The sequence below is a fragment of the Setaria viridis genome, chromosome 3 (genome assembly GCF_005286985.2).
Source record: "Setaria viridis chromosome 3, Setaria_viridis_v4.0, whole genome shotgun sequence".
Lineage (NCBI taxonomy): Eukaryota > Viridiplantae > Streptophyta > Magnoliopsida > Poales > Poaceae > Setaria > Setaria viridis.
In genome coordinates, this window is record NC_048265.2 from 539,239 (window position 1) to 564,430 (window position 25,192).

At 47.2% G+C, this 25,192-nt stretch overlaps 5 protein-coding genes and 1 pseudogene across 5 annotated transcripts; 4 read left to right on the forward strand and 2 right to left on the reverse strand.

Annotated features, from left to right (window-relative positions):
• Window positions 1–8,363: 8,363 nt before the first annotated feature.
• On the forward strand, window positions 8,364–9,929 carry LOC117847037 (NDR1/HIN1-like protein 12). Its single transcript, XM_034728180.2, has 2 exons — window positions 8,364–9,569; window positions 9,691–9,929. The coding sequence occupies exon 1, from the start codon at window positions 8,859–8,861 to the stop codon at window positions 9,516–9,518; it is 660 nt and encodes a 219-aa protein (XP_034584071.1). The 5' UTR covers window positions 8,364–8,858; the 3' UTR covers window positions 9,519–9,569; window positions 9,691–9,929.
• Window positions 9,930–12,308: 2,379 nt separating this feature from the next.
• On the forward strand, window positions 12,309–13,270 carry LOC117850754 (NDR1/HIN1-like protein 3). The gene has a single exon (XM_034732613.2). The coding sequence runs from the start codon at window positions 12,434–12,436 to the stop codon at window positions 13,049–13,051; it is 618 nt and encodes a 205-aa protein (XP_034588504.1). The 5' UTR covers window positions 12,309–12,433; the 3' UTR covers window positions 13,052–13,270.
• Window positions 13,271–13,424: 154 nt separating this feature from the next.
• On the forward strand, window positions 13,425–16,001 carry LOC140222318 (uncharacterized). The gene has a single exon (XM_072292496.1). The coding sequence runs from the start codon at window positions 14,685–14,687 to the stop codon at window positions 15,600–15,602; it is 918 nt and encodes a 305-aa protein (XP_072148597.1). The 5' UTR covers window positions 13,425–14,684; the 3' UTR covers window positions 15,603–16,001.
• A 137-nt stretch (window positions 16,002–16,138) lies between these two features.
• On the reverse strand, window positions 16,139–18,303 carry LOC117847832 (aspartic proteinase nepenthesin-1). Its single transcript, XM_034729117.2, has one exon. It carries the CDS (start codon window positions 17,853–17,855, stop codon window positions 16,299–16,301), a length of 1,557 nt encoding a protein of 518 aa, XP_034585008.1. The 5' UTR covers window positions 17,856–18,303; the 3' UTR covers window positions 16,139–16,298.
• Window positions 18,304–19,012: 709 nt separating this feature from the next.
• On the forward strand, window positions 19,013–21,408 carry LOC117847833 (ribosome biogenesis regulatory protein homolog). The gene is made up of 8 exons (XM_034729118.2): window positions 19,013–19,186; window positions 19,278–19,428; window positions 19,768–19,819; window positions 19,919–20,047; window positions 20,367–20,484; window positions 20,593–20,779; window positions 20,865–20,978; window positions 21,094–21,408. Exons 1-8 carry the CDS (start codon window positions 19,077–19,079, stop codon window positions 21,217–21,219), a joined length of 987 nt encoding a protein of 328 aa, XP_034585009.1. The 5' UTR covers window positions 19,013–19,076; the 3' UTR covers window positions 21,220–21,408.
• LOC117847835 (xylulose kinase 2-like) lies at window positions 21,159–24,810 on the reverse strand (annotated as a pseudogene).
• Between the last annotated feature and the right edge of the window lie 382 nt (window positions 24,811–25,192).

The window sequence follows — 25,192 nt, forward strand, 5'->3', positions numbered from 1 at the left end:
AACACATATGTACATTTTGAAGCACTGGACAACACATAGGGATCACATAGGCATCACACTAGTAGCAAACATATTTGTACATGCAACATAGTAGTAGCAAACACATCTGTACATGCAGCATACTAGCAGCAAACATCTTTGTTCCTGCAGAACACAATACTAGCAAACACCTTTGTACATGCAGCACTGCATTTAGCAAAATGTCGAGTTCTAAACACTAAGAAACTAGGCATTTAGGGACTCCATCACACTCTCATATATTTGACGGTCACAATTTAGGCTCTTTGGAAGCATGCCTAGGGCCTCCAGCCTATCTTTGTTAATGTGAGGGATCTTGTATTTGTTCCCTCCACTAGCCTTCATCACCTCAATCATGCAACCTTGCAGTGTTAGGAAAACATTTCTAATTGATCTGTGGTCATAGTTTTCATATTCATTCTTAACATTGGCAATTAAGTCATTCATATTGTTAGAGATCGTTGTGTATGTTAATGACTGTAGAGATGCAAAGAACCCCAGATCTAAGACATTCATATCAGGGGAGTTAGGAGGCTGGTTCATGAGGCGGATATCGAGCCCAATGTGGGCTACTGCTCGTGCAAATTCCTCATCATTAACTGGGATATGAGTCCTAGCATTGTCCTGCTGAATCCAAATAGTTTGGTGGCGTTGATCTCGAGGCCAACGATCTCTAATTGCTGGCAGGAGTTTAGTAATCATATAGGACCTTACTGTGGCTCTATCAACTTTCATTGTCTTGTTCACTGGTGTCCCCCTTGGTCTATTACCACTTCTTCTTTTTGCCGGTTCCTACAAAAATTGACAAACATGTTAGCTTCGAAAGCAAATCATAGAAACTAATTGAAGCAAAAAAAGCACATAAGTTCAGGTACCTCTCTTATAAAAGGCCATATGCCTAGTTTGCCATCAAACGTGCAGTTCCCTTCATTATCATATTGAGGATTGGCTACTGCACAGAAGAACATTACCTTTTCAATGTAATTCTTGTTCCGCACAGTCCTATGTGGGTCCTCTTCATCATGAGTCATGTAGTAGGTCACATCTTTTCTTGTGCTGTTGAACCACTTCTCATCTTGGTGTATGATGTTCTTCATTTCATTGAACTTTGGCTGAGTTTACAATGTACGCTGATCTAACATTGAAACACACCACCGCAGCCTTTCCTTTTTGTTTTCTTCCTTTAAATATGGCTTCAATGAGTTAGAGTGCCGTCTTAGGAACCCATCTTTGAACATCTTATGGACTGTGGTTTTTTTCATACCTAGAGCTTGAGCTAGAGACCTTATGGTACACCTTCTGTGCAATGGAATGGTCTCTACTTGTGAGGTGTCGATTTCAACCTTTTTGCGGCCACAATTCTTGGACTTTCTTGAACTAACATCAACCGGCAGTCCATTAGCACGACATTGTTTTGCTTGTCGCCAAATACGCCACACTACATGTCGATTGACATTAAATAATTCAGCAACCTCAGTTGTAGTGTTTCTCTTTAGTTTTCCTCGGTTGCTTTTCTCCAGCAATGCTTCATATATCTGTTGCCTTTGAGCTGTAGTATGATCCTTTGACTTTATCCTAAAATTTCCATTTGCTGGTTCATAATCTTCGTCACTGGAGTCAGATAACTCTTCCTGATCAAAGACGATGTCTACCTCATTGGCATAGACGCCATACCCATGCATTTCCTCCATGGTTGGGATGTAGTCATCATTAACTACAAAAAAACATGCTGATTGTGTTCATTTGGAACTAAACAAATGCACATCCATTTATTTTTAATCATCATAATCTACATTTATGGAACGTGAAATTTATTAAGAATTGATAGCTAAATGTACATTACTCGTATATTTTGCAGGAACTTCTCTACTGGACATGGTACTACATGCAGTGTGGGCATTGGATTAGGTACTGTGTACGTAATTCTTCATCCTAAAGTCTCTACTGGACATGCTAATAAATGCAGTAATATTGTGTATGTTCATAGTGGTAAGAGAAGAACCACATTGACCCACTAATTCATCAAGAAATAAACCTTGAATATGAGATAAATTATGTCTAGTACAATCTAATTATGTGCTATAGCTTTCAATACAATGTCATATAGTCCTTTGATTAAGTAATTCTACATTGAATTTATTCCTGAGCATGCATGTATGTACCTAATGACTCAGAAATAATCTTAACTTGTTTGCCATTGTATTTTCTACTAAGCAGTAATAAGAAACCATGTAGGCAAACTATGGAAGAAAATACATACAAACAAAAACACTTACAATGGTCTACATCTGGTTGACAGGAAGCATGTAAGTTGAGATCGAAAAGACCACCATAAAAATCAAAGTTACCATTTCCATCTGCACTAATTATTTCGTCTCCTGTAGCTATGTCATCATCTCCAACAAAAAAATGGAAAGGCTCTTCATCATGCGCAGGCTGCACATTAAGGTCTCGTATGGCTTCTCCTCCCCTATCTAGTAGGTGGTGTTCATCAAGAGCAGGTCAGTGCTGTAAGGTTGGTGTACTCCAAGAACTTAGATAAGTGAAGAGACAAGTACCTGGGCTGATTATTTGGTTTTGCCCTCCAGTAATCTCAACTCCAACAACATCATCTTGATGTGCATCATGGATCTGGAATAGATCAGCCTCATCTGCAGACTGCTTCTCGTTAAGGTCTGGTAAAGCCTCTCCCTCGTCAGGTGGTGAATTGTTCAAATCTAAAGCCATGGGCTCAGTGGAGGGGGGGTGAAGAAAGATGGTGAGGCAGTCGTCGCCAGGCTTTTATAAGCCAAGGAAGGAGTAAATGGCGGCAGCTAAAAATTTGTAATAGTTGCTTTGAACCACTTAAAAATGGCGCCAGCTGAAATGGCGTTGGATGACTTTTCAAAGTTAAATTCAGCTTGAATTTGTTGGGTGGCATGAGGTATTTGGCATTATTTAGTTTTAAAGATGGATGCTTTAATTGCCTGTGCATGCATGGTGTAACAAAAATATTTTTATTGTATTGATTGTGTACTTTGGTCTTAAGTGCAATCATTTCCACCGTCTGCAGTGGTAGCGTGAGTGCGCTGCAGAGAATTGTGGGAATTGTGTTTATAGGGGCATATGCGTCATTCTATCTCTACCTTAGTGTTGCCTTGGAATGCTAGATTTGCAATCTTTCACGGACGGAGGGAGTACATCTCAAAATGTGCTAGCTATTTGTGACTTTGACATAAGGTTCACCTTTGCGGTTGCCGGTTGGCCGGGTTCTGCACATGACACGCGTATCCTCAATCATGCATTGGCAAATTTTCCTTCATTTCCCGTACCTCCTAAAGGTATACATGGTTCCTTCATCAAGTTAGCAATACTTGTATTATTGTGTACCTTACTAACTTGGTTTTGTAGAAAAATATTATCTTGTGGACTCGGGTTACCCAAACCGAATTGGGTATCTTGCTCCTTTCAAAGGAATCACATACCATATACCAGAATTTTGGTATTGTTCAGGGCCTCTTCAAGGAAAGTACGAGATGTTCAATTTCTTGCATTCATCTCTTCGTAATGTCAGTGGAAGGTCTTTTGGAGTCTTAAAGTAGAAGTGACGTATTTTGAAGGGCATGCCAAGTTTCTCACCTCGTACTCAGAAGCATATCATTATGGCTTGTCTTGCATTGCATAATTTCATCCGTGACAGCAATTTGTGTGATAAGGAGTTCGAGAGATATGATGTTGATGAGGAGTACTTGGTACAACATACAAGTGGCACGCTACAAACACAAGGAGATGAGAGTGACGATGTGGAGAATGAGGATACCATGAATACCATTCGTATTAGGATATCTGATGTTTTGGTTAGTGCGAGAGGAGGACAGTTATGTTGAGGGATGGCATCATTGTATAAGCTTTTTGATGGATATTGTTAGTGGACCAATCACTTTGATGGATGAAAAATATAGAAAATTTATTTTTTTTTCCTTTCTAAAATAGTCATTTACGTGCGAATTAGTGAACACATTATTTTATTACGAGCAATTTACATATAAACAGACCCTCAGACCTTTAGAGGTATTACAGGTATTTCTTACACAGCCTACAGTTTCACAGCTGCTCTAACCAAACGGTCTTCTACTTTTCCCGCAGCTATTTTTTTACAACCCACAGCTCATAGCAGCTTTTCTAAAAACCACACCCCAACCAGTCAAGACCTTGCATTCGCGCCACTCTACCACCAAGAACAACCAAACAAAACTAAGACCACCTAAAGTTCCAAGGCCAGCAACCTGACAAGGAGCTTATGTAACCGCAGAGGCCGCTACCGGACACCACAAGTTGCTCTCGTTAGCCACAGATTGCCGCAGAAGCTGGACGTTAGGCCAAGGAATTAGAGAAATGATTGCTTATATTCAGCTGTGGCATCCTCAGTGTTATTTGGTTGGACAACGACTTCGCTGATCCATTCAAAGCTTGATCCAGTGGTCAAGAAAACCTCCTATCCTCCTGCGTGTAGGGAGCATCTTATGTTGTTTGTATTCTCCTGTTCATTTCTAGATCTGGAATTGACAGCAGGCAGCAGTTTGGATCTGACAGAGACTGGTATAAAAGGGTGCTTTTTTAGATGAAAAAGGATAGCTTTTCATTAGTTGCGATATCACAGTTAATGGAGCGCGTCGAAGAGCTGTCGTGATCATTGCCTTTTATATGCGTGATTATACTCAACGGATGGAATATGGTTGTCCATTTCGTCTTTAATTTTATTTCACATGTTGTTCTATAAAATCGAACACATAGCTTTTCAATCTTCTTGTGGTAAAACCCTTTTTTAAGGCAGGAGTATATTTGACGGCATGTGAAACTAATTGGATCTTAGGCTTCAGGCTTCAAGAAGCCTCCAGTGAAGCCATCTAGGATTCCTAGGTGGACACTCTAAAAAAGAGAGAAATTCTAGAAATTCTCAAAAAAAAGCAAAACATCCGACCATCAATCGATAGATTCAAATCATCATAGTCATTGGATCTATTATGTTTTCTAAAAAATTACCCACCTATACCATTATGAAAATAGCCTAAAGTAACCCCCTAAATCTATATATAAATTACCCACCTCTCCATTATATAAAATAAACTAAATTAACCCCCTCATCTTCATCAAAGTTACCCACTTATGCCATTATTAACAATATTTAAAATAATCCTCTAATTTGCAACTGAATTGCCTACCACTATTACTTGAAAAACTTAAAGTAACCCTTTAAATTTGCATCTATATTAACCACACATGCCATTATTAAAAATAACATGAGGTAACTCTACGTTTGAATCAAATAACCTTAATTAAAATATATAGCAATATATGATTCTAAATCGTCTATATCTTACACTATTGTTATATGATATAATAATTAAGATCTATACGCGTGATGTGTATCACCATTTATAAGGATATAAAGTGATGAGAATATAGATTTCTATGCTAAAATTGTATCTCAAACTTAAGGTTCATTAAACAAATTCAAGCGCATACCTGCTATGCAAAGTGAAAAGTTAAAGATTATAAATGTGGGTAAAAATATTATAGAATAATTACTAACTAAAATCTATCACAATTGGATGAAGATATTAAGTATATATCTACATAAGTATTGTGTGTTCGAATATTTAACAAACGAGAGCTAAATTATGGTAATAGTTTTTTTAGCAGCGTAGTCTCATTTTTTTCCATTGGAGGCTCCGCATTAGTTCCCACGAGACAAGCCAGAAAAAAGAGACAAATTCTCATAAAAATTAAAAATGTCAAACACCAATCCTGTAAACTCTAATAATCATAGCCATTGATCTATTATATTTTCTAAAAAGTTACCCACCACTATTATTGTGAAAATATTCAAAAATAAGTTCTAAGCCTATATTTCAATTACCGAGCTCAGCTATTATAAAAAATAATCTAAAGTAACCCCGTAACCTTCATCCAATTTACTAATACACATCATTATAAAGCATAACTTAAAATGTCATCCTAAAATTTTATCTATGTTATCCATGTACGTCGTTATTAAAAATAACCTAAAGTAAACACCTAAATCTTAATATAATTATCTTCATGTGCATCATACAGAAATGTCAAAAAGTAAACTAATATATGATTTTAAATTACCTATTATGTCATTGTTAATATAAAAATTCTTAGTTAAAGTATATACACATGATGAGTGCCACCATTTAGACCATTTATACATGTATGTGAGGAATCGATAAAAAATAATGATTTGTATGCTAAACATAATGTACGGAGGATTTAGGGTGTGATACAAAATGGAAAAAATATGAATATGGATGAAAAAGTGCATTGAGTAATTATTAATTAAAAATCAATCACAACTGGACAAAGATAGGTACATATCTATATAAGTATTATGTTGAAGTATTGAAAAATAAGAGAGTAGTAGGTAACTAATTTTAATTATTAGCTAGGAGTTTAATTTCTAAATAATTTTTAAATACAATAGCTTCTAAAAATATTAGCCCGTGCGGGAGCACGGGTTGATGGACTAGTGGTATTTAATTATACGTATCTGACCATTTCATGGTGCCTGTAGCTTTATATGGTGCTTATCCCATTAGAACATTGTTTAGTTGAGCGTGGTAGCTTTTGAGTTTCATGCTATGGAGTGTATAGGATACTTCACCAATGATAGGCTGGACGACTTGAGAGCATAATTGAAATGTTGTACTAAGGCCAGGATAGGCGAGACCTAATTATTGTCAAGTACTTCGTTTCTTGTCAATTTGTTGGTGCCAGGATGAGATTGTCCATGAAACTTTTGTGACCTGGCATGTCATTTGAAAGCATTTAACCATGGAGAAAGTAGGTGATGCTGAGAATTCGTTCATCTTATTTTATTAATTCTGCAGATACTGAGAATGTGCGTATGAAATGGCCGGCAGGTTTGACTCCTGTTGGAAAAGGTAGCAGCTGCTGCTACAGGGGCAGCGAGCTCACGGATCTTATTCAGTAGTACTATTCATCGCCGAGCTCTAAAGAGCATGCAAACCACGAGGCAGGCCCAAATTTGAGCGCATTCAGATCGATTCTGGTAGCTACTTAGCTAGGTGAGTTGTCTGAAATCCTCAAGTTGGAATGGCATGTGCTCTCTCGCTATTTCCTAGCTGTACATCGATCGTGTTCCATGACTGAATTATGCTTCGAAGACTTTAGCCTATGCATCTGGTACGTGTAAGCTGCTTGTACCACGTATTTGATACAACTAATGGAGTGCTAGTACTAGTGGTGATGATACACGTTTGAGCTGGGACTGGGAGGGAGCTTATGGAGCCCATGGCCTAACATGGCTCCCCTCTGTACATTTGGACGCCATCTGATGTGCCAACAACCATGCATGCTCTCATCCTACTGAATCGGACGGGCAGAGGAGAAGCTTATCTCCCGTCGTGCACGGCGTCCATACCCTACTGACGTGTCCGGTCATCCTCTGCTACATGGGTCGTCGGTCTTGTTTGTTGTTTCATTATATGATTGTATTGTACTCGATCGATCGTATGGTTGTGATAGACGGGAGGGACCGCCTGCATTTTCTAAGCTGGATTTGTGGGCACACATGGATATGATAGAATCAGAAACATGGTTCTGATTTCTACCCCACCTAATATTCCAATTCTTCCATGCATCCTGAAACCCTTTGCCACCATGTACGGTTGTGTCTTTAACAATTTAATTTTGTAGCCCGATGGAGCATGTAATTTAATTTGATCGTGCGCATGGTGGTGGATGCAATGGTGATCGAGTGCACAGGGATTTGGTGATGATCGGTCGGATCGGCTATGGCTACGGGAATTGAAGGATGGCTTTGGCATGGGATAGATGGATGGGGTTCGCCTCATCTGATGCCGACGCGCCACCGGCCGTCACCTTTTCCAAGTTGCCAAAGTTTCTTTACTGCTCCATCGACGGGCTCTCCCTGTTCCTATCTTGAGCACGTCTTGCTGCCCCTGTCGGTGATTAGTGCCCTTCAGCTCTTGGATGGAAAGAAGACTTGGTCCAATTTGCAGTGAAATGACAGTGCTCTTCAGCTCTTGGATGGGAACAAGACTTGGTTCAATTTGCAGGAATTATTGGCGCACGTCATGTGTGTGGACGTGGCACCAGAAGAGTAGTTTGATCAGATGACTCCCCACACTAAACGTCTCTCTTGCGGCAAGGCAACTTTACGTTGCTCCTCTTTTTCTCTCTCGATGGCTGCTTCCTCTATTTTATATGTCATCGAGGGAGCAAGAAAAGGCCTTCCTTTTGTTGGGCACTGGCCGATGCTTAACCACCTCCATCCTATGTTGGTTCTACTACAATTCTATATCATCAAATCCATCCTAGTTACTACTATCTAGGAAGAAGCTGCAATCAACAGAGAATTGAATTTCGAGACACAGCATTTGGCAGGGTTAGGCACTGTCGTTGCAGGTAGCAAGCAGTTGGGCACTGGCCGGTATAGTGGCAGTAGTTCTCCTGCCCCTGGGATGACCAACTCAATCTGTCAGTCAGTCAGTCGGGTCAGTCCTGGATCGATCACACACCCCGATGGTGATCGCCTCCTCAGTCCTCACTCCAACTAACCCCAATCACCCTCTGTAGCTGCCTCCTACTACCAACACCTTCTTGGCTTGCTTTGCAGCATATATACTCCTCCACCGCCCGCTGCCCAGAGCTCTCCTCCTCCGATCCATCCTCTGGTCATCCCTTTTCTTTTCTCTCCCATTCACAGAACACAGAAGCTCGCTCTGCTCTCTCTTCTCCATCCCTCAACCACAGCCTTTGCTAGAGAGGTGCCGCGCCCAAGAAGCAGAGCCATGACGGTGAAGGACTGCGGCGGGCACAAGGGTTGCGAGTGCGACCGCCACCGGTTGTACCGCAAGCTCTGCGGCGCCCTCCTGGCGTTCGTCCTGCTGGTCCTCTTCGTGGTGCTCATCGTGTGGCTGGTGCTCCGCCCCCATAAGCCCCGGTTCTACCTGCAGGACCTGTCGGTGCTGTGCCTCAACGTGACCCCGCCGGCGTCCACCTACCTCTTCACCACCATGCAGGCCACCGTCGCCGCCAGGAACGTCAACGACCGCGTCGGCGTCTACTACGACGAGGTGGACGTGTACGCGCAGTACAAGGACGTGGCCATCACCGTGCCCACGCGCCTCCCCGTCGGGTACCAGGGCCACGGCGACCAGTCCGTCTGGTCCCCGTTCCTGCAGTCCATGGACAGCGTCCAGCTCCCGCAGCCTCTCGCCGTCGCGCTCGCGCAGGACGAGACCGCCGGGTACGTCCTCATCGACGTCCGTGTCGACGGCTGGGTCCGGTGGAAGGTCGGCTCCTGGATCTCCGGCCACTACCACCTCCGCGTCAACTGTCCCGCGCTGCTCACCGTCAACGAGGGCAAGGGCAGCTACGGCGCCAACACCGGCGGCGGCACCGGATACTTCCGCTTCCAGCAGGCAGCCGCCTGCGCGGTCGACGTCTAGTTCGGTTGCTTCAATTCTTGTTTCGTCGTTGCTTGATTCCTCCTCCCTCCGGTACTTTTAGGACGTTCTCTCGATCCATCATCAGCTATTTTATTTGCACGAAATTCTCTCAAGTTAGTCCGTGCAGAAATGGATTTTACTGAAGCTTATTATTCGGTTGGCAAATGTGTAGGGATAGGCTGCGGTAAATTAAGCAAGGTAGTGATGATCGCTCCAATTCATGAGCTAGCTAGCTGGTTGGTTCGTTTGTTGGGATCTTTGAGTGGAAGGAAAGGGAAAGATTGATCGTCGAGGGAAAGAAGATGGAAGGATGATACGGAGCAAACGTCAAGGATGCTCTGTCTCCACCAATAATGATTATTGTGAATTGTTCATATATATATATATATATATATATATATGTGTTGATAATTTTTTTTTGTCTCAGTCTAGTTCAATTCCGATCCGTATGCGTTTTCCATGGTTGTTGCTTGCTTTTCTATCGATCGATTCTTCGAAAAGGAAAGGAAAACGTTGGGCTTTCTTTTTCGTCGTGAATTGAAGGAGAAGCTACTGACTGAATCGATCAGCCCCTAGTCTTAGCTTGTGGTTGACAAAATTGACTTTTCTCTTGGATCGAACGATCAGCCCCTAGTCTTAGCTACGGCGGCGATGGTGATGGTGACGCTGGCTCTCTCCGCCGCGCGCGCGATGCTTGCTAGTATCTCTCTTCTCTTCTCTTCTCTTCTCTTGCCAGGAATTCCTCGCACGCAACGCAGTAGTACATACATGGCACTCGCTACAACTGACAAAGGAGTGCACGGTTGGTGAGTGCTACCAAATGCATGCTGCACGCGTGCTTTTGCTAGCAACTTCCACAGGAGTACTCTACAGGCGTAGAATTGCAGACTCTCTATCTATCTGTCTAGTAGCAGAGTCAGCAGGTAGAAGCTGGGAACGGATATCAGTGTGCCATAGTGGATACTGCTACACACCTTTCTGTTGCAAGTCCCTTTGGTTCCTTCATCGCAGCAACTGCTCCGCCCTTGCATCGATCATGCCAAAGGACATAATAAAGTGGCTTTCAGGTTGGTTGTGGTTACACTGCACACCACCACCAGCCGCTCTGTGCAGGTGCGATATAATTCTGAGACAGAGAAAGCCTGCTGAATGCATTGATGCTAATGTGTATGATGTAGACAAATAAACAAGGTAATCACCAAGTTTCTGTAAGATAAGAATTTGCGCACACATGATCCATCATCCATAGCCCATGGGGGAAATAAAATGATGGTAAAATGCAGTGCTGGGAGGAGGAGTAGGAGGAAGAAAGTGCGGTGGAACGATCGAACCTTGCGTCGCTGAGATGCGCTGAAGGGTAGTACTAGCTAGAGGTGCGGTGCGTGCTTGCAAAGGCCAAAGTGATTTTCGCGGCTTCCTTGCTGTTTCGCCAAAGCCAGGGAGGGAAGGTGGCCTGCTATTCCAAACCCGGCCTAACTTAGCTTGTAGACAGCAAAAGTATTAGCAACTGTAGGGTGAGTCTCGACGCCAGCACAACACATGCATGATTGATCTCATCTCAGCGAATAATGTGAAGAAACCATTGGGCTAGCTAGCTAGTACAGTATCAGGATCACCATCCAACTTTTCGTCCCAACATTACAAAGAGGAAAAAGGAATGAGTGAGAGAACTCACATGGATGGATGGATGGATGGATGGATTGATGATAGACGATCGTCTGCACGATGGAAATGAGCCAAGGAGACAATCATCGTAAGGACGAGTTGGAAGCATCGAGTGGGGTTAGAGGAGCAGACAAGTTAGAAGATTCCTTGGATGCAGTTTTGCAAAGCATGTGCGTGTAAGCTTCTGCCGGATTTTGTTTCGTTCCAGGCCCCGAGTGTGCGTGAGTGTCCGAGCTGATGATGGGCGAAAGAATCAGAATCCTCAAGGAAAACGGCCCATGGACGAAAGCTGGCGACGGTTTGCTGGCCGGCCCATCCAGAGGGAGTATCATCGGAAAAACGGCCCATGTACAGGTCATTGATTGACTTTGCGCGACAACTAATCTGAGATTGCTTGCCGAGCTCGCTAAGGACCAGACAAGACATTGAAAATGACATGTTAGCGACGTGGCCTTGACTCTTGAGAGGAGGGGAGCATCATCGTGTCAAATAACCCGGTGGCGAGCGTGAGATCACCTTCATCTGCTGACAGCGATATAAAAAAAAAATGGAGCATCTGGCTGGCTTGTTGGAAAATGAAAAGCAGTGGAAGGGATTTGATCTGCAACGGCAGGGCTGTATTTGAGCATGTGGCGGGTTTGAAGCAGAGACTCCTCCCTTGAGAGTTGAGATAAAACAAAGCGTAATGGCAGATTACACTGGTCGCCATTGTTTTTCTTTTTCTTTATGTGATTGTTGTCCAACGGCAACGTGAAAGGTGAAGATCACATGGCGCTGCCCCATCCTCAGATGATACGCTGCACACGGTCAGAGATTGTTCCTTGGGGCGGCTGCAGGGGAAGGGAACCAGATGGATGATTGCTTGGCACGTGCCCTTGAGGCCACTCGCAGCAAACAAACGGTCAAACGAGTCCGGCGCTGCATGCGCGTTGGGCTTGAGCCCACCCACCCACAACGGCTACAAGCCCACCACCACGGGCCACGCGCCTTCGCCTTCCTAACCGAGCACGACCCGGCCAAACCAAATAGCAAAACCACCACAGGAGTCGCCGTCCTCCTCCAGCCTCCACCAGCCTCAAGTCCAACCCCCCACGCGCTTACACAACCGCGTCGCCGCCCCCCTCCTTCCATATAAACCACCCACAATCCCTCGCAAACAAATCCCATCGGATTCCTTCCCCATCGTCCTCCTCCCAATCCCGAGAGCACAACAAGAGCAGAGCAGCAAGAAGAAGAAGAAGAAGAAGAAGATGGGGTCCGCGAGCCGCGCCGTCTCGTGCCTCTGCTGCCCCTGCAAGTGCCTGGCCTGCGGGCTCTTCAGCTGCCTGTGCAGCATCCTCATCTCCCTCCTCGTCTTCGCCGGCGTCCTCGTCCTCATCCTCTACCTCATCTTCCGCCCCCACATGATCGCCGCCACCGTCGACTCCGCCTCCCTCGCCACCTTCACCCTCTCGCCCACCTCCTCCCTCGCCTACAACCTCACCGTCGGCATCACCGTCCGCAACCCCAACAAGCGGGTTGGCCTCTACTACGACAACGTCGAGGCCCTCGCGCTCTACAAGGACCAGCGCTTCGGATACGCCCCGCTCGACTCCTTCTACCAGGGCACCGAGGCCTCCACCAAGCTCACCCCGGGCTTCCACGGCCAGCAGCCGCTCCAGGGGGACGTCACCGCCGCCGAGTTCAGGAAGGAGCAGACCGACGGGAACTTCGCCATCAACGTCGGCCTCAACGCCAAGCTCAGGGTCAAGGTCTGGGCCTTCAAGGTCCCCGGACCCAAGGCTAAGATCACCTGCAAGCTCTCCGTCCCGGCGCCGGGAGCCGCCAACGGATCGCCGTTCCAGCCCACCGACTGCAAACTCTGGTAGAGGATGTTGTTGGATTATTCTGCTGCTAGCTAGTATGGATTCTGTCTGTTCTTCGTCTTGGATTATTTGTTGGTGAGACTGGTGGGAGGATTATTTGTTGCTGTACATCGCCGGCTGCTCTACCATGGATATGCACATATTAGCCTATCCGATCCATGGATGACTCTTTTGTTTTGCCATTTCATTGATACTGCTACTAGTATACATTCATCTATCGTACTACTGCTGTCGAGACTCCATGGATGCAGAATCTGCTCTGTCTTACTGTTGCGATTCATGATGCTTTGATGCCTGGAATTCTGCGATTCGAATCGGTTTCTTGTCGGTTTTATGCTTTGATTCCGGGATTCAGAGGATTGTTCCTGCGATTTCGCGATTCGCATCAGTTGTGCTCCGTGAATCATGATGCTTTGACGCCTTGACGGCAGAATTCAGAGGATTGTTCGTAGAATTTTGCAATCCGAAATTTTGCTACTGCTGTCGAGACTCCATAGATTCAGATTGTGCTCTGTCTTACTGTGATTCATGGTGCTTTGATGCTGAATCAATGTGGTTGGGTTCATTATCATGAGACAGACAACCTTTCCGGTGTTTGCTGGATAAGCTTTGACGTGACGTGCTGAAATACAATTCACGGGGTCAAGAGAGTCGGAAAGCTCGCAACCTTTCTACTCGAAACAGCAAACCTTTCTATCATGCGCGTTATCCCAAACCTTGGCCTTGACGACGTTTCAGGCGAGGCCAGGTCAGCAAGCTTGCGAAGCTGCAACTGAGGGAAGAAGTAGGTTACTTTTCAAAAGAAAAAAAAAGGAAGAAGTAGGTTTCAACTGAAAGTGATTTTGGGAGCAAACTTTGTGACCAGAAATAGCTGGTCCTTGCAGAAAATATCAAGGAGTGGTTGGGTTATCACGAGCGCATCAAATAATGCACGAAGACGACAAAGAACACCCACCATGGGCCACATGGAGATGGTGAGAAAAATGAACAAGACGGGTGAGGAGAAATGAGGAGGGCCTGACTTGTTTGTACAATGCGAATTCCGTTCCGAGCCGCGTATAAGGTGGTGCTAGTGCTACGGATATGGGCCACCAGCCCACGTTTGTTTCGGGCTTTAAGGCTCGTTCACTAGGCCGACCATTGAGGCCCTCTGTGCGAGGTGAGGCCGTGAGAGCCCAGTACGTGTTTGATTCTGCTGGAGGAGTAAAACGGGAACAAAAAAAACACAGCAGCAGGACCATACGAAGGCCTCGTACAACTTCATTTACATTTTCCCACAAAATCACCTAAGTTACTTTTTTTTTCTTTTGCGAGTTGCACACAAGTTACTGACCCAAGTGCCAAGTAGACTAAGGCCCTGTTTGGGAGGAAGGGGCTAAAATTTAGCCCTGACTAAACTTTAGCCCTCTCAAATGAAAGGGCTAAACTTTAACACCTTGGGTGTTTGGGAAGAGGGCTAAAGTTTAGCACCTCTTCTGTAAAATGTCCCTTTTGCCCCTGCTGTGCTGCCCCTCCCACCGTTTTCCTCTCAGCTGGAGTTCAGCAGGGGCTTCTCGGGCGGCCACGGGACGCAAGCGGCCAGCAGCGGTGGCGCCGGCGAGCGCGCCGAGGAGGCGGCGGAACGGCAGGGCAGGGGATGAGCCGGCGCGACGCGGATCCGGCTGCAGCAGCGGTGGCGAGGCGGACTGCTCTGGCGGTCTCCACCGATGCCGCCGCCGCCGCCTCGCTGCACCATTCCGCCGCCGCCGACAAGCTGAAGCCAAAGCGCTCCCCGCGGTCGCAAAAGGGCGCCGGCGCCTCCTCGTCCTCCCTGACGCTGCGGCTCCACTCCCGAGACTTCCTCCCGGGTGAGCAGGGCCCTCCCTGGTGCTCTCCCGCCTCCGCCGCCCGATTCGATTCGATTCGAGCCGCCGCGGCCGGAAGGAATCTCGCAGGCCAGAGGAGGAACAACCCCCTGGCCGAATCGGCGATGGCGACCCACCCGGCCTCCCCGACCGCCGGTGCCGGCGACGACAGGTCGCCGTCCGGGCCGCCGCCGGTGCGCCTGTCCGCGGCGCAGGCGATAGCGGCGATCCAGCCCACCTCACTGTGGTTCTTCTTCTCCTCGCTGGCCGCGGCCTCCGCCGCGGCGTCCTCCCCGCACCGCCGCATCGGCATCGCGGTGGACCTCTCGGACGAGTCCGCCTTCGCTGTCAAGTGGGCCGTCCAGAACTACCTCCGCCCCAGGGACGACGTCGTGCTGCTCCACGTCCGCCCCACCTCCATGCTCTACGGCGCCGACTGGGGCTCCATCCCGGTCTCCGTCGACGATGAGCCCGACGCCGGCATCGCCGAGGGCACGGCGCACGCCGCGGCCACCTTCGGGGAGGAGGAGACCGAGCCCGAGGAGGTGAAGAAGAAGCGGAGGTGGCGGGACCGGCGGGCGAGGCGGAGGCAGTGGGGTGCCGTGCGGCGGGACCTGGCGGGGAGGAGTGAGAGGGAGGAGGGAGAGAGAGGGGTAAGGGTAGAAATTTTGGACAATGGAACCACTTTTAGCCCCTTTAGTCCATTTTAGCACCTCTTGAAGAACTAATGAATTATGGGAGGCTAAAATTTAGCCTTTCCATTTTAACCTAGTGTTTGGAAGCACTAGGGGCTAAAACTTAGCACCCCCTTCCAACCACCCCTAACGTTCTGGTTTACCGACTTCACTGCAACCTTTAGCTTTGATGTAACCCAAGTACCAAGGAGGAGAGGAGAGGCCCACTCCTCTGCACTGCCGACACGGGCGAGGAATGGCACATGCTCATTTCATCACTGCCGTCAGAGTACTACAGTGAAGTCGGTGGCTGAAATGAAGGCACGCGACAGGAGATTGGCCGAGAAACATTCCACGGACCAAGCCCAAAATCCAGTGAGCAAGGGCGTGATTTTTATGAGTAAAGAAAAATGCCCAAACGATTCCTAGAGGCTAGAGCCACATGCACATGCTTCCCCCCTCCCCAGAGCAGTCCTCCAAAGGAAAAAGGAAAGAATCAATCGCCGCCTTTTTGCTCGTCTTTTTCTTTGCTCTCTAGCCTTGGCCTGCGTCTGACTGTGAATCACATGATATGATACGCGATGGTGTAGTAATTTTATTAGCAGTACAATCTGCAAACCCAAGCTTAAAAAGCAGACAGCTTTGTCATTAGCAACAGTACGTGGAGCAAGCTGCAAGCAATTAATTCGTGGAAGCAGCCAGCAAGAAGCTCCCCTGAGCGAGCTCGGTCGCTCACGACGACGCGGCGCACGGCTGCCGCCGGAACCCCAGCCTCTCCTTCCCGAGGTCGTACTCCACGTAGTAGTTCTGCTGCTGGAAGCTCCCGAGAATGATGGCCGGGCCGCTGCCCACGTCTCCGGCGCCTCCCAAGTCGGTGACCACGGCGAGGCAGATGGCCTCGCCGGCGGCGGCCGGAGCAGCGGCGGCGGCGCCGGGCACGGGAGCGCGGCCGGCGACCACGAAGTAGTTCTCGAGTGGGAGCTGCATCTCGGCGCCGCCCTTGAAGCGGAGCGACAGCTCCGGCAGCGCCATGGACTTGGCGCCCTGCGGCAGCGCGAAGCAGGGGCGCAGGCCCAGGCCGTCCTCCGCCTCCTTGGACCGCTTGTACTTCCCGCCCACCGCCGCGATCACGGCGTCCGCCACCGGCTGGAACACCGTCGGGTCCAGGTACGTGAACGTGGTGCCGGAGTCCACGATGGCGCCTCCCGATCCGGCGGCGTTGGCGGCGAACGCCCGCTCCGGCAGGCGCACGGCCTTCCCGCCCACCGTCACCCCGGTCAGGGCGAGGTAGTAGTACACGGCGTACGGCTGCTTGTCGCCGGCCGCGCTCCTGACCAGCGGGACGTACTGCATTCCGTCGGCCTTGCCGCCGGAGTCGCCGAGGACCAGGGAGCCGCTGACGGCGGCGTTGTCGTCGAAGCGGCGGGAGAGGAGGCAGTAGGAGAACTTGTTGAGGCCGAGCTGCGCGGGCACGGACGGCGCGCCGCGGCCGAAGCCCGCGAGGCCCGAGGGTGGCTGGTGCACGGACACGAGGCTGCAGCCGGCGACGAAGTTGGTGACGGCGCGGCGGCCCGGCGCGCGGAGGGTGTCGGCGATGAGCAGGCCGGCGGTGGAGCCGGAGCCGTAGACGACGGCGTAGGGCGGGCAGACGGTGCCTGCGGTGCAGTTGTTGGCGAGGTGCGCGGCGGAGTGGACCCAGAGGCAGGCGGGGTTGCGGCAGCCGACAAGGCGGGAGGTGGAGGAGTTCTTGGGGTGGAAGACGGGGGCGGCGGCGGTGGGGCAGTTGCGGCACTGGTAGTTGGAGGTGCAGGGCACCCAGGTGAGGTGGCTGCCGGTGTCGAGCAGGACGGGGAGCGGCTGCGGCGGCGTGCCGAGGGAAGCTGTGAAGGCGTAGCCTCCGTAGGAGTGCGGGTAGAGCGCGGTGGAACCCCCTTGGGCTTTGTGGTGGGCGGGGGCGGGGCGCCTGAGGTGCGAGGCGCGGGCGAGCGAGGCAGCGGCCAGGCGGGAGAGCGGGTGGTGGTGCGCCGCCTCGGTGGCGACGTGCGGGAGGTGGCGGTACAGAGGGAGTGTGGTCGTGGCTGTCGGCGCAGCGGCGGTGAGAAGAGGGAGGAGGAGGAGGAGCAACAGTGGAGGAGCCATGGCGGCGCTGTTGCTGGATGCCGACGAGGGGTTTGGGTTGTAAGCAGCAGCAGGAGCGTGTGCTTTGTTGTCTCTGACGGAGGGATATGTATGTGCCTTGCTTGGGTTGGAGGGGTGGGCGGTGGGGGCCATGGCCACGATGATGGCCATGGATTGCCTGGGTCACGGGCGCGACGGCACCGGCAGGACGACGCGTGCGCGGCGGGGTGAAGTCATCGCATCAGCAGAGCGGGGCCGCGTGGAGTGATGGGTTCAGACTTGAGAGTTTCAGACGAGCCAACCTACGACCTTCTGTTCTGTTGGCGGTTGACGACGACGACGACGCACGGTCGACGGGAATGGCGTGCCGATCGGGGCGGTCGATGATGGTACGGTCTCAAGCTGTCGGTCGCCTGGCTCGCACAAACGTCGTAGATTGTAGTTCCGGAAAATCGTAGATTGATCGTGGTATCAGGGGGAGAGAAGCGATCCTTTCTGTGCTCACGCACGCCCTTCTGCTGCTACATTGGCATTCACCTCCAACTAGGTTTTCGAATAGGTATATCAGTATCAGGTGGAGGACGCACGGTGTATTTGGTAGAGCTCTCGGAGCTGATTCTCTGCTGATTCCAGCAGGAGTTCTGTTAAATAGTTTTTCAGGGATAAAATAATTCTCTGCTGATTCTGTGAAGTGATTCTCTGAAATGAACTAAGAGGCTGAAAGCTGAAAAAAAAATAGCTTCTCCTGGTTCTGTGAAGTGATTTTTAAAAATTTATACTAGAGAATCACTTTTAACCCCATAAATAACTTCTCTTATAAAATCAGCTCCCATAAATTATCAAAATTACATGTAGGTTTACCAAACGTACGCTAAATTTGGAAGAGCAAACAACGTCAGCAGTCATCTAGGATGCCAACCGTACGTGCTATGCTATCGATTCAATGCGGATCTACCTGCAGGGCCAACGACGCATACAATTGCTGGGCTCCATCAACACAACACAATGTCTTTAAATTCAATCCACCTAACACGCAGGCACACCATCTTGGTCGCTCGGTTTTGAGCCTCCGACTCAATACACACTCGTATTTTCGATATCTATTATTCCTTATAAGTAACAATCGACATGCCAATTGGTCATGAAGTGCAGTTAACAATTTTTCAGAATTCAGAATGAAAAGGGCCACACGGCATAAGGGCCCAGGAAGAGTAATACGTTAGTCACTTCTTCTTCTCTGGGCCGTTCACTGGGCCTCGTGGGCTGTCCGATTGGGCAGAAGAAATCGACGATGACCACTAGATATCTTCCCCTACCCAGGGCCCCAAGTAAAACCCTAGCTCCTCGCCGCTTCGCTTCTTTCCCCAACCGCAAACCACCACCGGCGCAGCCATGGCGGAGGGAGCCGCCGCTACGCCCGCCGCCACCTCCAGCTTCGAGGTGGACCTCGGCAACCTCATGGCGTACGACCCGTCGCACCACCTCACCGCCGCCTCCTCCAGGTTTGCCCCCGTCGCAACAACGACCACTAGCATGTCGTTGTGCTGTGTTGTAACATTCTGACGAAATTTGGGGTTATGTTAACGGACGCAGGGAGGAGCTGAGGCAGGAGTGCCTGCAGAAGGGGACGGAGCTGGCGCAGGCGGTGGCTGACGCCCTCTTCGCGCTGCCGCCCAGCGAGGACCGAGACGGCCCCATCGTCCACCTCCCGCCGCCCACCATCCGGCTCCCGCGCGAGAAGCATGTGAGAACAGTCTTCCTTCAAAAATTCCTAATGATCTAATCTGTGTAGCTGTGCTGGAGGTGGTGTGCTGAAGAATTAGTCATATGGACATTGTTTAGCTTGCTAAATCTCGTGCGTAAATTATAACCTTTTCTACTGGGATACATGTAGATGATTCAACTCTTGCTGATTTGAAGAAACATTTACCATGAATGCCAGTGAAACTATTGCTGCTGGCATACTGTTTTTGTTTTATCGAGACCGATCTCAATCACCCAGATATTTATGTTGATGTATGCTTTGAGAATTGCAATGTGAGGTGTTTTGCATGTTTAACAACCCTTTTTCTGTTCTCACCAGCTACCCAAGCCAAAGCCACCAACCAAGTGGGAGCTGTTTGCAAAGGCGAAGGGTGATCCCAGTGCCCATGTTATATTATCATAGCTCTGTTGTGCAAATTGGAAAATCTACTTACTCTTTCATCATTGTTGATTGAATCAACATGATGCAGGGATTACCAAGCGCAAGAAGAACAAGCGTGAATGGGACGAGCAAACTCAATCCTGGAAGCGGACTTATGGTTATGACCGTGTTAATGATGACAAGGACATTCCAATCATTGATGCCAAAGCCACTGATGGTTAGTAATTTGTCTTCATGAACTTTTGCTAACAATCCTGTTGAATGTTGTGAAACAAGAGTACAAGACTGTTTTCTTTCCCCAATCTAGTAGCCTATTGCAGTTATCATGGGCATCTGCTTGTGTCCGCTGACTGACTTTGTCCAGCATTTTTATTACCCTCATTTGTTTTAGATAAGTAGTCATTTTATAGTTTAAGACCTGAATCTCAAATATTTTCTCGTTACCAATGATTCTCATTCAGAGGAGAATGTTTTGTCCTAAACCTGTTTTTGCCAACCTTATATACCCTTTTAATTGACAATTTCATTTGTTACAGAGCCTGGTGTTGATCCTTTTGCACTAAGAAGGCAAGACAAGAAGAAGCGGGTAGAAAAGCAAGAAAAGAGCAGACTGGAGAACTTAAAGAAAGCTGCAAAAGTTGGTGCTTTGCCAAGGTTGTAATCCTTCACTAGTTACTGCTGCTGCCTTCTCCTTCTCCTATGAATTCCATTTTTTGTGTTAGTATAATAATCTAACAGCTCTCCAATACCTCTTCATTTCAGTCATATACAGCTTGCTGCAAAGGCGTTGCCCATCACAGGAACTAAAGCTGATCTTCCGAAAAAATCTAGAAAAGAAGATCTTGAGAATGTTGCTGGCATGGCTTCATCAGCAACAGCAAGTGGTGGGAAGTTTGATGAGAAGTTGCCTGGCGAGAAACCTCTAAAGCATCCTGGCAAACATCGAAAGGTTTTTATATCTGAGTGGCTTTGATTTCTGAGTCTGCCTTGGTAGGCTGATTTTGTGCACTAGCTGAATCATGTCGTTTCTGCAGTTCCTCCCAGTTGCTGAAGGGAAGGGAATGGGCAACCTGGAGAAACAGCAGAATGACAAGATCCTGAACTCTCTACTTGCCAGAAATTCTGATGAACAGCTTGATGTGGGCAAGGCAAGTTCCAGGATTCAACAGCGTACATTAAATTGTGTTTTGCCCACCATTATTAATAGTGCTCCTTATTTTGATTGAGTGAGCTAACAGCATCTGTGAACTATTTTTTAAGCAGGCAATTACAATGTACAAGGTGAAGAAGGAAAAGCAAAGAAGTAAAGATAAAAAGATGTCCTCGAAATCTGATAAGCTTAAGCCCCAGAAGAAACCCCTCAAGAAATCATCGAAGAAAAAGGCTTAGGTCCACATCTTTCTTGTGACTTGCTTTAGGAGGTGACCACAGTTTTGAAGTCTCAAGGAGACACCTGTCACATCTTGCTATTGTATTTGTCCGGTTTGAATCTATGTTAGAAATATTATTGTACCGTTTATTGGTTATGACACAAAGACCTGAATGGTGTTATAAGATATGCTGCTCTGATATGATGTATTGATGTGGTGTGATCTCAACTATTCCTGAAAGGCTTCACTCATACAAAAGGAGCAGTTTGGTTTTGGTGTAGTTGGTTGCCCAGGGCCAATCTGATGTTTAATTCTCCAGTGTAGTGAATCAAGCAAAAGTGCCCGATGATTGGTTGATCTGAATCATATGATGACCTGGTGCATGTGTCGTCGTTTGCAGTTGTACTGATAAAGTCGCGTTGCTTAGCCAAAACTTAACGGTGGCAGTAGTGTTGTTGATTGACTCCTGTTTTTATCTTATCTTTGGCCACGATAACAGCCTCATGATAACAGATCATTGTATATGGGGTTTGACTGGTACCATTACTAGCTCGTTCCATATCAGTATTGCAGATGGCAGATTGGCAGTATCTTTCTGCTTGGATTGGACGCTCTTTGAACAGGCCGACCCCGTGGTGATCTCATGTTAGTCTCATTTTACCATTTACAGTATATACCTTCTCTGGTCAAGGAGCCATTTTTGTAGCACAGCATCACCATGTAACCATCAGGCTCAACAGGGTTAGGGAAAACATGCCCTTCAAGACTTGGTTTAGCTTCTGCTGTTATCCCAAATACCTGTAAGATAGTTAGGAGATGAATTACGTACAAGCGCCAGGTAAACATGCCAAATAACCAACACGACTTTTAACACGTCTTCCCAACTTACTGTATCACTTGTACCAAGGCTAATGGCAAGATCACCAGGAGTAATCAGAGTTAAACCTACAGCAGATGCAAGGGTAATATAAGAAATCATGGAACCATTTTCATGCCCATTTTCCAGCTACACAGAAGATCACAAATGTCAGCTGCTTATGTAAGAAGCACTAGTCAAGCACACCTGCAAGGCTATTAGGATTGTCTCCAGACCAGTGAATCACCAAACAGTTCTTATCAAACTGAAACCTGAAAATACATAATGTCAAGTAACTACAAAATGGTAGTGCAAATAATCTACATGGCATCGGTCATTAGGATGTACTTTTCTTATTCAGCTAGCTTGTCGGTTCACATTAAAGGGGTGTTTGGAAACCCCCTACTAAACTTTAGCACATGTCACATCGGATATTTGATACTATTTAGGAGTATTAAACATAGTCTAATTACAAAACTAATTGCACAGATGGAGTCTAATTCGCGAGATGAATCTATTAAGCCTAATTAGTCCATGATTTGACAATGTGGTGCTACAGTAACCATTTGCTAATGATGGATTAATTAGCCTTAATAGATTCATCTCGCAAATTAGATTCCATCTGTACAATTAGTTTTGTAATTAGCTCATATGTAATCCTCCTAATTAGCATCCGAACATCCGATGTGACCTTGCTAAAGTTTAGCACCTTGTATCCAAACAACCCCTAACTTGTCCACAATGTTCGGAAACTTTATTTAAATCAAATTATCATAAAAAATGTGTTTGGCTTCAGAAAACTTAACTAAATCCAAAATTCTAATGAAAAGGTGTGAACATAAATTTTGAGGTGTTCAGCCTTCAGAGTTCACTAGATCTAATAATGACAGTAAGAGCAGGAAAATTCTGCAATAGTAGTTTTAGAATCAGAGTGTGCGTTCCAGTTAACAAAATAAAGAGCAGCCCGAACCTTATCTTATGCTTGGTTGCCCTATAACATCTCAGCAATTGTGCAAACAGTAATTTCTACTTGCAATATAGAAGGTATGGCATCACAAGAAGATACTACATGGCAAAGGTGATTCTGAATCCAGTGTTGCAAACCAAACCAAGTATACTACAGGTTGACTTGAGAGTGTTCATTTAGCACTGGCCCAATACATAACCAAACAAAACTTACCTTTCTACAAAATAAGGAGCAATCCGGCCAGCAGTCGAATATGCTGGTGCTAGATTTCCAAGCTTTGCTTCAAGTCCAGGAGCAGTTACCTAGAAGAGAAAGGGCACGATTTTGATATTTTAGTCCATGGTATCTTAAATGAAAGCCCGCAGTTTTGATGTTCTAGACTTTAGTCATTCAACAAATATTTAATGTATTACTAAATGACCTAGCAAGTGGCAAACCTCTAAAACAGTCTTTGACCAGGTCCTCTGGTTTATATCCATCAAGTTCATCCCAGCACCATCAGTTTCGTCAATACTTGCATAGCTTCCAACAAGGATTGATGCCATGAAAGAGCTCACCAAAGATATTCTCTCGGTATCTTCATAAACATTGGGCTGGGGACCAGTGAATCTCTCATAGGCACGAGATCCTGTCAGTTTTGCTAACTCCAATGCACCTCCCACTGCATTCTCTACTTGGTGAGTTCGTTGTAGAAAAGGTATCCTTGAGCTGCGGTGACAAGCTCTTACTGGGATCCAAGGAGGAAAGAACTGCTTGGCTGCCCTTCTTCCAATAAACACTGCCATGTTGCTGCCCACTCCCTGAGACAGCCACAACCTTACTGAAGTTTATCTTTGGTTTTAGCTTCTCAAGCAGCAGCTCCAAAGCTTCGACCCATAGAATAGTTGGTGAAAATATGTGGCCATCGTCAGCGGAATCTCTGTACACCCCACCTTCAGTTTTGTAGTGCGGCAATTCAGAGTCAAAATTAACAATTTCAGAAGCTACTATTGCTAACTCACTGTTGAGCACAGTAGCTTTCAGTGACCTGTTAAAGAGAATGACAGTATTAGAATCCAAGTCCGATGCTAACCCGACGATTTAGGATGAAAATAAAATACCGAAAGGATGATACGAAGCAGATGGTAGTCTGATCATGGTTACCGAGTTATCAGTGCGAAAAAATACAAAACAAGAAAACCACATTTGAGCTGGGTCAAACTCTTGAAAGAGATCTATTTAAGAAGAATCACACATAGCCACATAGGTGCATCTTATCTATTTAGCTAAGAACTTGATTTTGCAGTCAAAGCTGCAGAAATTAAATGGAATTGCTATATTGCATCTGACTCCAGGTGTTGATTAATTCTAGATCATCATTCGAAGAGAGTAAGCAGCAAGTAGCATGTGCGATTAAACGTCCATAGCGTTGAACAGGGAACCTCACGCAGAGGTCTGCAGAACCTATCGTTATACTGCTATGCTTGCTCTGGGAATCAGATCAGGACAGCACTAAATGCGCAGTTTCTTAGGCCCCTATCGTCATGACCCTGCTACGGACTCTACATTGTAGAAAGACCTCTCCAACATGAACTTGCACAGAAATCACATGGCATCATGGCACAAACTCTATACACAACTAATCAATTCCGATTCCCCTTCTTTTTAAACCTTCGACCAGAGTAAAATTCTATTCACTTCACCGAGACAAGTACTCCCGTAAATTTTAAGCACATTTTAATTATTCCCATTTACAGGCAGGTAAAGTTCTCATCTTTACTCCTTAGTCCTTACCCGTATGATTCCATCGTCTAGAGCAATGAGCGCTTCATAAGATGAACAAGCTACACGCCACCACAGCAAGAACAAGATCCAGCGCCCAAATGAAAGGGACGAGACTTATTGAGTGGAGCTGTCGAATCCGAGGAAGAGAGATCCCTCCGGGAGGGAGCCTTGCCCCGTCATGGCTGCCGTCTCTCGTCCCCTGAGAAATTCGCCCAAGCAAGAGCGATGGGGAAGGCGAAGACGACAGACGACTGCGCTGCGGATCAAAAGCCTGGAGAGAGGTATGGTATAAATACCGGCGATCTAGAGGAGGAGGAGTGGACTGGCACCCGTCAAATTCGCTCGCTTTCCTTCGGATAAGGATATTTTGGATCATATCAATTCAGCTGGGTTCCGCTGATCTTT